The sequence below is a fragment of the Rhinopithecus roxellana genome, chromosome 17 (assembly GCF_007565055.1).
Source record: "Rhinopithecus roxellana isolate Shanxi Qingling chromosome 17, ASM756505v1, whole genome shotgun sequence".
NCBI classification, from domain to species: domain Eukaryota; kingdom Metazoa; phylum Chordata; class Mammalia; order Primates; family Cercopithecidae; genus Rhinopithecus; species Rhinopithecus roxellana.
In genome coordinates, this window is record NC_044565.1 from 74,790,673 (window position 1) to 74,809,242 (window position 18,570).

General features: G+C 39.5%; 1 protein-coding gene across 1 annotated transcript in view; it reads left to right on the forward strand.

Moving 5' to 3' along the window:
- Positions 1-18,570, forward strand: part of TTC27 (tetratricopeptide repeat domain 27) — a 188,279-nt gene that overhangs the window by 110,060 nt on the left and 59,649 nt on the right. The window contains exon 12 of the mRNA XM_010372404.2: positions 186-308. Within this exon, the coding sequence (XP_010370706.1) occupies positions 186-308 (123 nt within the window). The remainder of the gene's footprint in view (positions 1-185; positions 309-18,570) is intronic.

Sequence of the window (18,570 nt, forward strand, 5' to 3'; positions counted from 1 at the left end):
CTTGTTTTCTAAAGTAAAGGTATGTATTGAATTATTACAAACTTCTAAGTAGTAGAGATTCTAGAAATTATACATTTATTACAATAAGCAGACCCCTAAAAAGGCAGATTAGGTATACCTGGAAGTGAAACAGGAATCTCTCTTTACACCAAGAAGTATTAATTATTTTAACTTGATTTTTCTAGCGCCAACTTGCAAGTTTGCTCTTTGAGTTGGGATGTACCAGTTCAGCCCTTCAGATATTTGAAAAGCTAGAGATGTGGGAAGATGTTGTCATTTGTTATGAAAGAGCCGGGCAGCATGGAAAGGTACGTAATAGTCAAATCTGATGTACTGGTGAGAGCCTTCCCTGTGGGAGCATCTTCTCACTTGTTTTGTTTTTCAAGCCCACTTTTGCCAATGTTCACTTATATTGCTTTTTTTCACTTTTTTCCAGAAAACTTTTAAATGTTTTCTCTGATTTCCATTGGGACAGATTATTTTGTGTGTATGCGTTGTGGTATGTGTATATAGAAGAGAAAAGTGGACTGAGATTGGGATTTGACATGTAAGAGACTAACAAGAGCTTTGAAGACGTGGCATTTTCGTTTCTTTCCTTTACTCACCTTCTCCCGTAGGATGACTTCAAAGTGAAATATTTGGAATTATTTTAATGATCACTGGGTTGCCTGATAATCAGATGCTGTGGGCCTCAAGGGAGGTTACCTAGGAGAGAGAGTGAGAGCAGTTGGCTTGGTCTGTAAAAGAAAATCCAAAGGGTGTGATGACCCCTCTGGAGGCAAAAGAGTTGTCAAGTGTGTAATGCACATTTAATTCCACCCTGAAATTGGGTCAGGAGGGAAAATGTTGCAATATTTGCATCTGTTATTAATCTGTTGTTTTTTCCCCTCATACATAAACAGAATTTTAAGAAGAATAAGGGGCTCTGCATTGTAGGTCACTTTAAAAACTGACACATTGAAATCATATGTTAAATTTTGGATTAAAAATTTAGAAGACTTAAGTTAACTACACAGGCAAGCAGAGTAAAGCCCACAAACTAGATCATTTATACCTACAGTCAACCTTTTGCCATCACCCTAAAAAAGAGCAATAGTGGTTCAAGCATGTGTTTTTCTTAAATACCTTCCTAAATATGTCTATTTTAGATTAATAGTGAAAGTTGCATTTCTTTCACTAATCGATTAATGGCAGTGAAGGTCTTTGAATTGTATTGACTTAAGGAGAAACCAGAATAAGAACAAAGTTTTACTGTGGAAGATTATCGACTGGGCATGGTGGTTCACACTTGTAATCCTAACACCTCGAGAAGCTGAGGTGGGAAGATCACTTGAACCCAAGAGTTCAAGACCAGCCCGGGCAACCAAGTGAGACCCCCATCTCTACAAAAAAAAGAAAAAAAAATTAAAAAAATTAAAAATTAGCTGGGTGTGATGGTGCATGCCTGTAATCCTAGCTACTTGGGAGACTGAGGAAGGATGATCACTTGAGCCTGGGAGGTTAAGGCTACAGTGAGTTGTGATCACCCCACTGCACTGCAGCCTAGATGACAGAGCGAGACCCTATCTCAAAAAGAGATTGATAGAATTATAATATTTTTATCCTGGAAAAGAATCCCATAAACATCCATTCTAGCTCCCTCCTTTTGTAAATAAGGAAAGGTTTCCCTTATGATTTGCTTCAGATCACAAGCTGGTTATTGACTACTTGCAAGGTAGTATGGCGTAGTGGCTAAAAGCATAGCCTCTGGTCTCTGGCTGCCGGTAGTCAAATGCCAGCCTTGCTTCATGCTAGCTTTGTGATATTGGGCAAGTTGCTTTCATCTTCCTTGTCTTAGTTTCCTCATCTGGAAGCACTTAATCTATTTGCTTTATAGGTTTTTGTGAGATAATGTATGTAAAGTACATACAGTGGTGCTTACCTCATAAGGTGACATGAGTGCTTGCTGCCATTACTTGCTATGATTCTATGAGATGTTTTTTCTTCATATTTTAATGTCTCTAAAATTGGAATATATTTAACAATTGATGGCATCTTCCTTTTGCTCTAAGTCAGGTGACTGTCCTGTCAGGTTGTCCATACTCATGCATGTGAAAGCTAATTATAGCTACATTTAGGCCACCATTTCAGTTGAGTTGTGGACACGGTGTCAGCACTACGTATGTTGTGTTTAATTGCCATTTAAAATATCTTCAAAAGGATTTCATTATGATTTGGCACTGAAACAAAAAGTTATTGAATACAGAGAAAAAGAGAACCAAAGTAGAGAAATGAAAATTTGGTGTTACTGAAATAAACATTTGCCACTGGATAAATCATCTCAATTCCATTTACTTTTCTTTAAAAGCAGCAACCAAGTGCTTTATGGGAGCCAAGAAAGAAGGATACCCAAAAGTAGATGAAGCTTTGTTTTGTACTGAGATGTATAAAGAAAGGTTGTCATTTAAAATGTCAAGCAACGTATTGAAGGCAGGAAGAATTGCCAAATTTTTCTGAATAGATTGAAAAAAATCAAAGCAAACAAGAGGCATTAGGTTATGAATTAAAAGCATTTTTTCTTTCATTAACAGAGTTTGTCTTACAACTGATAGCATCTCAAATTTCATGAAATATAGTAATGTATTTCTTCGGCGACTTAAATTATCCTTTTAGTGCCCATTGTCTGACCCTAAAGTAGTACTCAGATGTTTGTTTAACAGAGGAATGAGTGGATGAATGAATATCTTGATTTACAGTCTGATGTAGTTCCCACTGCATCATTCTTTACTGTGCTAGTCTTTACATTGGCCAAGAAATAAGTAATAACTTTATATAAAAATATGGTAGTTTCTGAAATAGTAATATTTGAAATAAGCAAGTTGGTAAATCACAAATACTCAAAACATATTTTAGAATATTAATTTAATTATTTTTAGAAAGTATGGAAAGATGAGACTTTCCTTAATTGCAGGAGAAAAAACATAATGAATCTGTCCCCTTCAGAGAAAGGATTTGACTATGTCTCCCTAAGCAGTTGTGATGATTGATTTGCTTTCTAGGAAGCTGATTTGCTCTCTAGGAAGCTGATTTGCTTTCTAGGAAGCCAATTTGCTTTCTAGGAAACCAGGGCGCGTATTAAATGACCAGCAAGTAGGCAAGGCTAGGAGCAAAACTGCACATTTATTTTTGGTCCCCCAGCTTCAGGAAAGAAGGTGTGGGGGAGGGGTGAGGTCCCTCTGTCTCCAGCAGGGGAGGCCGGGGGAGTCACCCGGTGGAGCTCTCGGGCGGAGTTCCTACAGTCCCGACAGGAGTGAGGGCTGAGGAAGTGTGCACAGCTCGCCCGCTGGGAGCGGCTTTTATGTCCTGGGCCTGGGAGTGGGAGGGCAGTGGGCGGGACATAGGCGGGTTGGGGGCCGGGCGGTAGGCGTGGCTAGGCGGGTTCTGGTTTTTCTCCGTCGGAGGTCGGGTTGCGCCTGCGCAATTGACCTGTGTCTTTCCCGGGCACGGGAAAGTTGACGGTGAAGAACCCGGAACTGCGCCATCTTGCCTCCGTTCGTCCAAACGATGATTATTTTTTTTTAATGTGTACATGACCTTGTAAGAATTGTCTGTAGTAGGCTGGGTGCAGTGGCTCATGCCTGTAATCCCAGCACTTTGGGAGGCCGAGGCAGGTGAATCACGAGGTCAGGAGATCATGACCGTGTTGGCCAACATGGGGAAACCCCATCTCTACTAAAAATACAAAAAATTAGCTGCACGTGGTGGCAGACGCCTGTAGTCCCACCTACTCGGGAGGCTGAGGCAGGAGAATGGCGTGAATCCAGGAGGTGGAGCTTGCAGTGAGCCAAGATCGTGCCACTGCACTCCAGCCTGAGTGACAGAGTGAGACTCCGTCTCAAAAAAAAAATAAGAATTGTCTGTAATAATGACAAATGCTTCTATTTATAAATCCTTTAGAAAATGTGCATATTTACAATTTTAGACATGTATAGTCATTTACTTTGTCTTAAGTTTTTTGTGAGTTTTAGCCAAACACTCCCCAAAATCTTGATCTTTTTTTTTTTTTTTTTTTGAGACGGAGTCTCGCTCTGTCGCCCAGGCTGGAGTGCAGTGGCCGGATCTCAGCTCACTGCAAGCTCCGCCTCCTGGGTTCACGCCATTCTCCTGCCTCAGCCTCCCGAGTAGCTGGGACTACAGGCGCCCGCCAGGTCGCCCGGCTAGCTTTTTGTATTTTTAGTAGAGACGGGGTTTCACCATGTTAGCAAGGATGGTCTTGATCTCCTGACCTCGTGATCCGCCCGTCTCGGCCTCCCAAAGTGCTGGGATTACAGGCTTGAGCCACCGCGCCCGGCCCAAAATCTTGATCTTAAAAGTTGATTTTAGTATTTTATTTAACCGAGAAAAGACCTCCTTTACCTGTTTTTCTTATGCTATATTTGCAGATTTTTTTAACCACAGACCCTAAAAAGTTGCTATAATTTAGAAGCGAATGTTTTATTTCTAAAACAGCTGATACTCTTTTGGTCATGTGCCAGTAGTTGTCACCACATTTTGATTTAACTAGAAGTCTGTGAAATTGTAATCCTTGCATTTAATGCTCAATTGGCATAATTTATTTTTAAAAGGTGAATTTGGAGAAATGTTTAATTCTAATTATTTTGTTCTGGTGCTCATGTTTACACCCTGCTGTTGTAGGGTATTAGAAATTCTGGCTTAGAAACTACCTGCATACATTCTTGTTATTTAATGACCATAGGCAAAATAGCTAAGATTAATTTTGCTCGACGTTGGTATCAGAACTGGTTTTCACCTGTTAGTATTTAGTATTTAAAGGTTATCTGACCCACTTATAGCAATTTCCCCTAGCTGATGGATGTATTCTTACTTTGTTGAGCAAATTTGATTCTAAATGAGAGGCAAAGACTGAGGGTGAGTGGTTAGGAATAGATAAGGGTTGGGACCTCTCTTGTTTTCTCTTGTTTCTAGGAAGCAAGGCTTCCCTGAGATTACATGGTCATATCTTTTATTATGCTGCATTTGCAGATCATTGTAATCATGGACTCAAAAAGTTTTCCTTTAAATTGCAAGTTAACGTTGTATTTCTAAAACAGCTGAGACTTTTTTAGCAATTGGTTTGAATTTCCTGTTTTGGGGGCTTTTTTTTTTCTTCTATCCTAGAGATTCTTTATACAGTTTAAAAGATTTTCCCAGAAGTTCTTTCCCACACTGTAACCAGAATAGTCTTCCTAAAGACAAATTTGCCGTGTCATTCTCACCCCAAGTAACTTCTCTCTGTTTTTCCAGGGTTAAGTCTGAGCTGTTTAGAATGAGTGACTTACAGACAACTTTATTTATTTATTTATTTATTTATTTATTTATTTTATTTTATTTATTTATTATTTAGAGATGGAGTTTCGCTCTTGTCGCCCAGGCTGGAGTGCAGTGGCACGGTCTTAGCTCACTGCAACCTCCACCTCCTGGGTTCAAGCGATTCTCTTGCCTTAGCCTCCCGAGTAGCTGGGATTACAGGTGTGTGGCCCATGCCTGGCTGATTTTTGTATTTTTAGTAGAGATGAGGGTTCATCGTGTTGGCCAGGCTGGTCTCGAACTCCTGACCTCAGGTGATCCGCCCGCCTCGGCCTCCCAAAGTGCTGGGATTACAGGCGTGAGCCATCGCGCCCAGCCTCACTTTATGATCTGGCTCCTGTTTCCATTGCCAACTGCATTTTCTCCTTCCTCTTTTACCCTGCTTCATACCTACTCTGTCATCCAGGTTGCACCTGAAGTTCCAGCAGAACTTTAATAACTTGAATGAAACTACTTGTAAGTTCTTGATTTTGCGGCGCTGTCTCACCTCAGACCTTTGTAATTGTTGTTGTCTGTCTAGAACGTTTGTCTTCCTTCACTAACTGCTACTTATTCTTTAGGAGATTGCTCTCTACAGAGAGCCTTCCCAGATACTTTCCTCCCACATTTCGTGGTGCTGTCCACCTGTGTACTCTTATAGCACCCAGACTACTCTAGTACCCCATTTATTGGCTCATCTGATGTACTAAATGTAAGCTGCTTAAGAACCAGACCTGTGTCTATTAAAATAAACAGCTGTTGGCCAGGCATGGTGGCTCACGCCTGTAATCCCAGCACACTGGTAGACTGAGGTGGGCAGATCACGAGGTCAGGAGATGGAGGCCATCCTGGCTAACACGGTGAAACTCTGTCTCTACTAAAAATACAAAAAAAAAAAAAAAAAAAAAAATTAGCTGGGCATGGTGGCACACGCCTGTAGTCCCAGCTACTCGGGAGGCTGAGGCAGGAGAATCACTTGAACCTGGGAGGTGGAGGTTGCAGTGAGCCGAGATCGCGCCACTGCACTCCAGCCTGTGTGACAGAGCGACAATCCATTAAAAAAAAAAAAAAAAAACGAAAAACAAAAAACAGCTGTTGCCCCAGAACCTAGCAAAGTTCTGGCATGTAGCAAGAAGTCAATCATATTTGCTGGATGAGTAACTAGTAAGTGATCACTGAATAGTTATCTCATTGAAGCAATCTCCATGTAAGACACTCCTTATAAATATCTGCACGTGGGAGAAGATACCCCTCCAACCACTGCTTTACTCTTCTCTCTCCAAAAACAAATTTTGAGATTCCTCTGCTCCCATTTGAACCTTCTAACTTTAGGAGTAGAAATAGGAGCAAACCTTCAAGAATTTTGATTCTTGCTCAGTAAATGCTAAGGACACTGTGAGCATATTATTATGTAATGCTATATTTTGAGTGTCTTATATGTACTGCATTCTTTATATAATTATTTTATAATTGTCATATGCTATTCATAACAACCCACAAAATATGGGTTGTTTTTGTCACTTTACTGATTAGCATTACTAAGTGGCAGTTTTGGAATAGGAGCTCAGACCTTTCTTTCCTTTAAAGCCGGTACCCCTTTCCCCACACCCGCCTTCTGTCATGGTTATTGTTAATCCCTTAAAAATTGGATATTAGTTTTGTAAGTTAAAACCTGTTGTGCTCACTTGATTGAGAAAAATAGGCAAAATAATTGAAAATATAAATTGGTAATGCAAATAAGAGATGATAAACTAATTGAATAATAAGGCCTGTTTTTAGTTACTCTGTTTCATATTGGACCTTGAGTATTTATGTTGGCAAGTAACTTTTAAAAAATCAAGCCAGAGCATGGTGTTGTCACACATATAACTGTGAAAAACAATTAGTGAATATTTGGCTCCATGAGAGAGTAAGTGGGAGTAGGCACCACCACACAGAAGTCTAGCTGGGAGTGTCTGACGGGTGGGCCAAAGCGATTTGCACTTGTCAGGTCTCAGTTGCTGCTCATAGAATAAGAATTTAGACTAGGAGTAAATTGCCATTCTGCTAAAAGGGTTGTTCTTGGTGAGAGTGAAACGTGCTTTGGAGTTCTGTCAGCTGTGCCCCTGTCATCTTTATGTACTATATTGAGGATGTAGAGCACCTTTCAGTGGTCAGTCTCCCTGTTGAGAACCAGCCTCTTCAATAGAATCAGAATCCATTTTTGCTCTCTGCTTCAAGGTAGAAGGCTAGAATTAGACTATGGCTAATGGTTTTTGAGTCCCATGTGTGCTTTTTTTTTTTTAATCCTAAAGCTGTTGTCAAGAGGCCAAATCTGGCTAATTGGGGAACCTTAAGCTCTTAGCCTGCCTTTTCTCCATTCCCCTGGAGCAAACCTGTGTTTATTAAGCCTTATTTTGCTCTTCCTGTAGTCGTCAAAGATGCTCTTCATAGTTGGTATCATCTCTGGGTCTAGAGCTTATTTTTTTCCCCTTCATTTTTTACGTGGAGGGCTTCCTATAATTGTTGATCTGCCAGTTTCCCTTCCTAATATACTGACCAGATGCAAGATCAGATAAGAACCACTCTTACCACACATTAGAATTTTAATTCTTTCTGTTAATTCACAGAATTTCCGCTAATTCACAAAGTTAAGGCACAGATCACAGCCAAAAAGGGTAGTTTGTTTTGATCATTCCTTCTCACTCAAGTGTGAATAATTTTCCTGAAATATTTTGTCTACCTTTTCACTGGAGGCTTAGCTTAATTTTTCACCCATATTCTTTACCCCAAACCCAAGGCTTCACCCCTGACAGAATGCTTCCTGGAATCCTAGTAGTGCTTAGGGTAGGATCTTCCCTCCCGCAGATCTCAAATTTCCCACATAGCAACTTGTAGAAAAACCATATCGTCATAAATATAAATGAGCTCCAATATGGCAGGTTTTCAACATATTAGTTCCTTTGCTTGCACATATCTGAAATTCTCAGTTCTCAGCACTGGACTGTTTGATCGGAAAATACACCACCAGGATGGGGAACCCGTCAAATACCCAAAATCCCCTTTCAGGCCATAGTTTTGCTCCTCTGTGTTTATAGTCCTAAGAAGTGTTGCTTCCTAGTTACCACTCTTTGGTTAGAAGGGCGTGTGAAATTCAGATTCTGCCATATGACATCTCTATTTACTAGGATAAATTTTTGTTAGATCTGTCCTAATTTAGTCATATGGTGATACTCAGTATTGATTTCAGCTAGAGCATGTCACCTAAAGGAGTTCTCCTGTTGTTCCCAAATGGGAAGGATCTTTTATGTTTCTGTTTAGAATCTGAAGGACCTTAGAAAATACCATTAGCCCTTTGTGACTTTAGTATTATTTCCAATTGAGTTCATCCAACGTTTATAGATTACCTACTGTTTGCTGGATAAGGATATTCCAAAGATGACTAATAGACAAAGCTTACTCCCAACACAGTTATAGTCCGATATGATAGATACACATGAGCGAATATTTTAGTATGACAGTGCTAAGATAAAAGTATGTACAGATTCCAAATTCTATGTGGCTCTCATATTTCTAGCTACATATTTCTTTCTCTGCTGTCCTGTTCTAAAGCAATGATCCCCTTGGTTTGTATCTTGCATAGATTCCTTTCTGAGATTTCTAGGACTCCTGTGATTTTCCACACTTTTAATAAAAAAATCCAATGTTTGGTTGAAATTAGCCTTATGTGGAAAAATTTAGTTTTGATCTTCTACTATCAGTAATTTTTTTCTCTTTGACCTCACTTTCTTGCTTCTTCTTGGCCAAGTTCTGTAATCATCTATTTAATAGTTGATAACAGCAATTTTTCTGTTTTTGGAGAAACTACACAGTTGACCAGTGTGATTATTTATGGAAAATATTAATGTTCCTCGAAGCTCGTTCAAGTCCCCTCTTCCTAGAGGTAGGGCAACCACAAGTGTCTTGCTTCCCAGTCTGGTTTTCTAATGGAAGGAGTTGAGGAAGAAGATAAACAGTTTAGGGCTTACTGCTTCTTTCAACCTATCTGAGGTAGGTAAGCCAAAAATGAAGAACAAACTCTCAAAATGTTAGTTTAACTTGTTCATGGTCATTCATTTAGTAAGTAGATTTGACATTTGAACTATCTGATTAAAAGCACGTACATCCATGGCCGGTCGCGGTGGCTCCCGCCTGTAATCCTAACACTTTGGGAGGCCTAGGAAGGTGGATCACAATGTCAGGAGTTTGAGACCATCCCACTAACATGGTGAAACCCCATCTCTACTAAAAATACAAAAATTAGCTGGGCATGGTAGTGGGCACCTGTAATCCCAGCTACTCAGGAGGCTGAGGCAGGAGAATCGTTTGAGCCTGGGACGTGGAGTTTGCAGTAGGCCAAGATCATGCCAGCTTGGGTGACAGGGTGAGACTTCGTCTCGGAAAAAAAAAAAAAAAAAGGCACATACATCCTCACAGATCTTCTTGTAGTTAGAAGTCTATAAACTTGATTATGAAACACAATTTTTTAAGCAATATGTTAAAACTCTTTTGATTGTAAAATAATTAACACATACTAGCTTAGGCAAAAAAGGAAATTTTATTGGTTCCTGCAACTGAAAATTCTAGTAGACTTCGCATGAGAGCTCCTGCAGGGGCTCAGATGATATCATCAGGACTTTGTAGCTCTCTCCCTGAGGCAGACGTCATGGCCATAGGAAGCCCAAGTTTAGTAATCTCAGTGGAAAAATATAGTCAATTCCACATCTCTAAAGAAAGATTCAGTGGAAGACTGAAGGGCTTGAGTCATGTGCCTTCTGCCCTCTCATCTGATAGGAACTACCTGGACCACACATGGAGTGGGTTTTCCTCAGGGAAGAGGAGTTCAGTTTTCGGAAGATCAGGGAAGGGATGCTAAACAGGAAAAAAGCAACTGTGATGTCCACTGTGGGGTGGGAGTTTAATGACCTAAATCTGAGGTTGCAAACTGGCAGCTTATGGGTGAATATAGGCCAGAGAGGCAGTTTGTTTGCCTTACACAGTGTTTTGAAATAAATAAATAAATACATAAATAAATATTTTAAGGATATTTCACCTAAAAAAATTCTAGATTTCTTGGCCTCTCTTAAAGAATTGAAAGATGCGGAAACACTGAGTGACCAGAGTCCCACATCGGTGTCGTAACTGGCTGGAGCTAAGCAGTGACTCTTTCCTTTGGATGCTCATCTACCAGCCCACTACATTCATCTCAAAAATTGGCACGCATCTCTGGGCAATTTAGGGTATGGCCCTTACTCTAAATAGTGCAGGTTTCCCTGGTCAAGTAAACAGCATGTTATTCTGGTTATAATCACAGGTTCTGCTTAAGTCTTGGCCAACTTAGCTTTATGCTGAGATTCACTACCTACGCATAGTCATTGCCAAAAAAAGTATTAAAATTAATAATTAGTTGTGTGTGATTACAACAGACTGTTGAAGCAGCTTAGATTTGTACGTATGTCGGGGGGTAATGGTCTTTGGAGTTTGCATCTGACAAGATTCTTCCAAGTGCTGCAGGTTCATTGCAATCAGTTGCCCATTTAAATATGTTTTTGTTTGTTTGGGGAATGTATTTTTATTATTTTTAATAGACATTTAGATGGAAAGTTTCTTGCATCGTATAATAATGCACATCTGGCTGGGCACAGTGGCTCACACCTGTAATCCCAGCACTTTGAGAGGCCGAGGCGGGTGGATCACTTGAGTTTGAAACCAGCCTGGCCAACATGGTGAAACCCTGACTCTACTGAAAATACAAAAAATTCGCTGGGCATGGCAGCACATGTCTGTAATCCCAGCTACTTGGGAGGCTGAGGCAGGAGAATTACTTGAACCTGGGGGGCAGAGGTTGCAGTGAGCTGAGATTGCGCCATTGCACTCCAGTCTTGGCAACAAGAGTGAAACTCCATCTCAAAAAAAAAAAAGCACATCTGTATATTCCCGTGGGGAAATAGTAACCCATAGCCAGAAATTCTAAAGCTTTTGCATTCTGTGAAGATTTCTGGCCATTCACATTTTGATATTGCAGAAGTGATGTTATGTAGGCCCTGGTACTTTATTTATGTTCACTGGGCACATCTTTTATAGCTCATTATTTGGTAATAAATTATGTAAATTGAGTGGATAAGTGGAGGAAGACAGAGAAAACAGAACATTTTGGAAAGAGTGAAGAAGAATGAGGAATGCAATATGACTAGCTGAAGAAAAGAAATACTGCAAGCATTGCCCTTGGGAAAGATAATTTTGCTGGCAGAAAGAAGAGGTATAAGATCTCAAGGAGAAAGAATTAACTTATCTAACACAAAAATGTGGGATAGAATTTGAGGAAAGAAGAAGTCAGTTCAGACTAAGCAGGGTGACTGCTCTAGTGTTTCTCACCTTCTCTGGAAAACTGCACACTCTGGCCCTTCAGACCCATCTTGCAGTGAATAGAATATCCAGAACTGATATTGTTGGGTAGCAACAAGTTGCACACCATCCACTATGTTCCTCATCCTTAAAAGAGTTGTGGTAGGTGGGAATTGGTGGAGGAAATATATGAAATCCTGAGTACCCTAGCATTTCCAAATGTGAAGATTTTCCTGCTTATGATTTCATTTTTCATTTGTATATAGATGCTTCTTGACTTACAAATGGGGTTACCTCCCAACAAACCCATCGTAAGTTGAAAATATATAAATATAAAATGCATTTAATACACCTAACTTACTGAACGTCATAGTTTAGCCTAGTCTACCTTAAATGTGCTCAAAACACATTAGCTTAAAGTTGGGCAAAATAATGTAACACAAAACCTGTTTTGTAATAAAGTGTTCTGTATCTTATGCAGTTTAAAGTGAAAAGCAGAATGATTTTTTGAGTACTTGATGTACAGTTCCTACCAGATGTATATTGCTTTTTTACCTTTGTAAATTTAAAAAATTGTATGTCAGACCATTGTAAGTTGGGAACTGTTTATATTTATTTTGTCGTCTTTGCAATGGTTGCAGAATACTAGGTATTAGACTTTGGTAAATCTTCACAATCTATAATATGGTATAGTTTGAAGTAGAATAAATATTTGTAGAGTGGTGTTTTTAAACAAGCAGATTCTTTGAGAGTGTGATTTGATGTATGAGCCTTGGATGCTATTTTCAGTGTAGGATACCTGGGGAGTATAGTATTTCCCAGTAATCCTTTTTATTTCTGTAAGATTGATAGTAATGTCTCCTCTTTTCTTTCTAATTTTAGTAGTTTGATTTTAAAGATTTAACTTTTGGTTTTTTTATTTTCTCTTATTTTTTGATCCTCTGTTTTTTAAATTTATACCCTAATTTTTATTTCCTTTCTTCTGCTTGCTTTGGGTTTAGTTTGCTGTTCTTTTTCTAGTGACTTTTGGTGGAAGGTTAGATTATTGATTTGAGAACTTTTTTTTCAGTATAGGCATTTATAGGTATAAATTTCCATTGAATCAGGCTTTTGCTACATCCCGTAAGTTTCAGCATATTTTGGTTTTGTTTTTATTAATCTCAAGGTGTTTTTAATTTTGTTGTAATTTCTTCATTTCATTGATTATTTAAGAGTATATTGTTTAATTTCCACAAAATACCTTTTGTTATTGATTTTGAATTTTATCCCAATTGTGGTTGGAGAACATACTTTGTGTGACTTCAGTCTTTTGTCTCAACATTTGTTGAAACTTTTTTTGTGGCCTATCATATAGTATATCCTGGAGAATGTTTATATGCACTTGACAAGAATGTGTATTCTGCTGTTGGCTAGAGTGTTCTTTAAATGTCTGTTAGGTCTAGTTGGTTTATAGCATTATTCAAGTCTTCTACTTACATCTTTTGTGTAGTTATTCTGTCCATTTTTAAAAGTTAGGTATTGACATCTCCAAATACTATTGTTCAATTATTTATTTTTCTTTTTAGTTCTTTCAGTTTTTGCTTCATGCAATTTGGAGTTCTTTTAGCTGCACATGTATTTGTGATTGTTATATCTTTCTTGATGGAATGAACATTTTATCATAAAAAATTTGCCTTTGTTCTAACAATTCTTTTGTTTTTTTCTTTTGAGGTGGAGTCTTGCCCTGTTACCCAGGCTGGAGTGCAGTGGTGTTATCTCGGCTCACTGCAGCCTCTGCCTCCCGGGTTTCAGCGATTCTCCTGCTCAGCCTCATGGGTAGCTGGGATTACAGGCACACGCCACCATGCCCGGCTAATTTTTGTATTTTTAGTGGAGACGGGGTTTCACCATGTTGGCCAGACTGGTCGCAAACTCCTGACCTCAGGAGATCCGCCTGCTTCAGCCTCCCAAAGTGCTGGAATTACAGGCATGAGCCACCGTGCCCGGCCTGAGTTATATTCTTAATGCCTGTACTGGGGATTACTTAAAATAGTTGATTTTAAGTGTTTGTTTAGTAAATCTAATATCTGGGCATCCTCAGGGATAGTTTCTGTTGATTGCCTTTTCCCTGTATAAACATACTGTCTTGTTTCTTTGCATTTGTTTGCCCCAACTGTTATTTACCACCTCAGGCAGCTGCAAAATTAATCAGTCATTTCTAGTTGTTTTTTGAAAGGCTTTTCACTGGACAAGCTTAGAATTAGGTCAAATAAAGACAGTCTTGCAAGTGAGCTTTTCCAGGGAACCAGTAGATTGGGCATATGATGACAGTTTTCCGGGAATGCAGTTTTAAAAGTGTTTCAAATCCATTCTGCCCCCTCCAGTGGCTGCCAGGCCACTGGTTTTCACGATGATTGCAGGCTCTTGGTTTTCAAGGCTGCTACAGAACTGGAGAAGAGGGGACTGGAATGGCACAAGTTGAAATGCCATGAAGCTTGCTCTTCTTACCAAGATTTAGCCATTTCTCTGGAATAAATGCTTCCTGTATTATTGCAAGTCTTTGGTTAATTTTCAGAGTTCTGAAAACGTTGGTTCTGACACTTTGGGCCAGTTTTCTGGTTATTTTATAGTGGAGGGAATTTTCAGATGTCCTTATACTATTATGTCCGCCTGTGGAATAGTGATGAACCTAGAATCAAGTTCCTGCTTTTTAACTTAATGTTCTTTGGGTTGTGGGTGATCAGTTGACTAAGAAATCTAAGCTTTTATTTCTTTCTCTCAAAAATGGGCATGTTAATATATACTACTTGGAATTATTGTAGGGATTACTGCATTTAAGAACGAACTGGATAAAAACTAACCTATATATTACTACCAAATGGAAGAATACATAGGAAGTTTAAAAGGTAGAAATAGGAAAAAAAAAAAAAAAAGATATTATCACTTAGGCCTGTTTTATGGAAGCAGAGCCACTTTGAGTATTTTAAAGAATAAGGGGTTTACTAAAGGAGTTGAATCTTAACACACGTGTGAGAAGAGCTTGGGAAATGAAGGTATGGAAGAGGGAATCAGAAGATCAGGGCAAGAATCATTGACTAGTTCACTTGACACATTGGCACAAGTGGGTAAGTCAGAACTTAAGGGAAATCCAAGAAGCCAAATACTTTCAGCCATTGAAATGGGACCATGAAGCAGGGGCTTGTGGAGGGATCTATGGAAAGACATTATATCTATATAGCTATTAACCCTGTTAGTCCACACAGCAAATGTCTCATGGGGGCCTGAGGTTGCTGTAGGTCAGCAGAGCCAGCAGTTGGAAGGACAAGGTAGACACACAGAGCATGGGATCTGGGATCTGCAGAGCATCTCCACATCTTGTTTGTTACCATATTAGACCATGACAGCTGTCCAAGAGTAAAGGCTGTTGCTTCACTTCTGCCTTTCAAATCCTTAATAGGTTCTCCCATGATGAACTCTAACATGAAATCACAAGGAAAAGGGATTTTAGGAAACAGTTTCCAGTTTAAGCAAGTTGACATAGCGTAATCCAGTACATATGACTATGCAACGGTTTAGTTGTTTAACTTGGGAATTTACTTATTTGGAAAGTAGCAACATACTAGCAGGTACAGATTATTCCATAGACTGTGTTACATAAAGAAGGGTTTCTGACATGGGGAAACTTTTAAAGTTTCTTCAAATGGAATATAAGATATTAAAGCATTCTTACAACATATAACATCAAATATTTAATTTAACAAACCTTGATTTTTTTAATAGATGAGTTCCTTAGAGGTGATATATCAAATGGATTTTTATAAATTCAACATTTCCCTAAGTATTAATATCAACTATATAATAATTTTTAATTGGTTTTCAGTTGACATTGGCACAGAAGTTTTTTAAATCTTAGTTTGTGTTTTATTAGCATGATGTCATCAAGGCCATGGAATGGTGAGACAATCAAGTTCCTTGCAGATTAAATTATATCATAAAGTCCATGTTGTTCTCAGGCAAGATAGGACAAGTGTTATTCTCTCTGTGCTGGTAAAAGGCTGCTACGTCTGGCGTTGTCTGGTTATTGTGTAGAGAAAAGCACATTTGCTGTATCAGTACCCTGCTTCCCATGTAATGATTTATTCCAGCAGAGATTATGTCCAGAACAGTAGCTGTAATCAGAGCCACCACTATGTTAAGTTTATCATAATCCATGACATTTTCCAGGACCCATTTTTGTTCTGCTCAGTTTAAATGGGTAGGTTAAACCCCACACACACACACACACACACACACACACACACACACATTTTTGATAATGGCACCGACCTCTGGTTTACTAGATATGCAGTGTTGCTTTGAGTTTACTCTTTTAATGAGAGGAGTACACTTCAGGGGCTTTTGCTTGGCCCTTTATACTGTAGTAGCACTTACTAGAGGGTCTGCTGGTTGCTTAATATATCTAATTCACTGTACGTTTACTGTGGAGGGAAGAGAAGGTAACTAGAGAAATCACCACCGAGTAGATTCAGAAACTTACTGGGCCTACCATGGGATGGATAGACTTTCATTAACCCAACCACTCATCATGATGATGTTCTGAGTCCCAAAGGGTTAACATTAAGAGCTAACCCTAAGAAGATGAGGTATTTCTCTTTCCCCAGGATACAATTATTTGGCAAATATTTATATTTACTTCTTTGGAAAATGCTAGAGAAGAGCTATGATATATCCTTGTTATGTTATTCCAGAGTCCTTCCTGAATGGTATTGGCTTCTTGTTTATTTTTTGTAAAAGGCTGTGAGTCTTTGAAGTGACTCAAAGATAGGAACTGGGTGAGAGACAATGTCTTAGCATGGAGACTCAAGTCAGGCATTTGGTCTCCAAACCTAGAATTTTTTAAATTTAGTGTCATACATACCAAGTTTGAACTTCATCAGCTGCCCATCTAGTTTGGAACTGAAGCTTCAGGATCAGTCAGTCACTACTTAAGTAAGATCCATGTTAGTCCAACCTAATTATCTAATTATCACTCTGGCCATGCTTATTGCAAATAACTGTGCTCATCAAGCTTCTAGATTCAGTGCTATCAGCAAGTCTCTCCCACCCTGAGTTCTAATCACCCCCATTAAAATCAGGAAACCCTTTTCAACAAAGGACCTCCATGCTTTTCCCCAGCTTACACGGAACATCTACTATAGCACTTTTCAAAAATGCTGGTTCTCCCATTTAAAATGTAAAAGGAATATCTTCTTGGCCCTGTTGGGGACATAGTTAGGGGTAGATGAGCAGGTTACAAGTGATAAATTGACAACAGCCTTTTTGTTCTTAGTTGTTGGATGCCTTCCTGTACATTACACAAAGGAATTTCTGGCATCTCAACTTTGTTTAGTTTTGGCCACATTTGAGTCCAGATTTTAGTCAAGCAGTTGAGCAAATAATTTAGAACCATCCCCAGCTGCTTGAGTTAGCACTGTGAATCAAAAATTTCTGATGAATATCTTAATTCAGCCTGATTTAAATTATGATCCTTTTGCTTTCTGGTCTAGCATGGTTAGAATCTCTTTTACCATATGGTCCCAAGGTTTTCCCTCTGTAAATTAACAAAATGAACTGTTCTTTTTGCATGTTGGTTTATTTTTATGTCTGGAGGCAATGAGGGATGGAAGGGTACAGTCATTATGGTGTCTTTAAGCAAAGTAGCACTAGTCTTATTAGATACACTCTGCTGGTATAGGAAACTTAGTAGATTTGGGGAATTTCTGTTATTTAAATCCTCCCAAATGTCTCCATTTAAATTCTTGGATCCTGCTCTTTCATAATCAGTGCCCTTTTCTGCTCCTGGCCAGGATGAAGTAACTGGTACTAGACTTACCCTCTCTTTAAACAATGGTTGCAGTTCCTATTGCTGTGTAACAAACCTACGCAAAACTTAGTGGCTTAAAACAGCAGCAATCATTGTTTCTCTCTCATGGTTTCTGTAGAACAGGAATTTAGGGAGGGTTTGACTGAGCAGTGGTCTGGCATCACTCATGTAGTTGCAATCAGATGGTGGCAGGTCTCGGACACTTGGAGACTGGCTGAACAACTCTCTTCATCTGATGTCAGGGCCTCTCAGTGGGATTTCTACACATGAATTAGCTAGGGCTTCTTCACAGCATGGTGACTGCAGGGAGTAGGACTACTTACTGAGCAGCTCAGGACTCCAAGGAGGATTCCAAGAGAACACAGAGGCTGATTGGCCTGTTATACCCCAGCTTTGAAAGTCGCATAGTGTCACTTTTACCATAGTCCCATGCTCACCCAGAGCAATCGCTAAAGAGTATAAAATGATATATAACTGAAAGCCAATAGAGAAAATAAAATGGAAGACTAAAGCATACTTGATTAATCCAATCAAATACCCTAACTTTTTTTTTTTTTTTTTTTTTGGAGACAGAGTCTCTCTCTGTCACCCAGGCTAGAGTGCAGTGGCTTGATCACAGGTCACTGCAACTTCCGCCTCCCACTCTGCCTCCCAGGCTCAAGTGATTCTCTTGCCTCAGCTTCCTGAGTAGCTAGGATTACAGGCGTGTGCCACCATGCCCAGCTAATTTTTGTATCGTTAGTAGAGACAGGGTTTCACTCTGGTGGCCAGGCTGTCCTTGAACTCCTGGCCTCAAATGATCCACCCACATTGACATCCCAAAGTGTTGGGATTACAGGCTTGAGCCACTGCGTCGAGCCCAAATGCCCTAACATTCACATAGAACTAGTGAAACTGGGCTGGGCACAGTGGCTCACACCTGTATCCCAGCCCTCTGAGAGGCTGAGGTGGGCAGATCACTTGAGGTCAGGAGTTCGAGACCAGCCTGGCCAACATGGCGAAACTCCCTCTCTACTGAAAAATACAAAAATTAGCTGGAC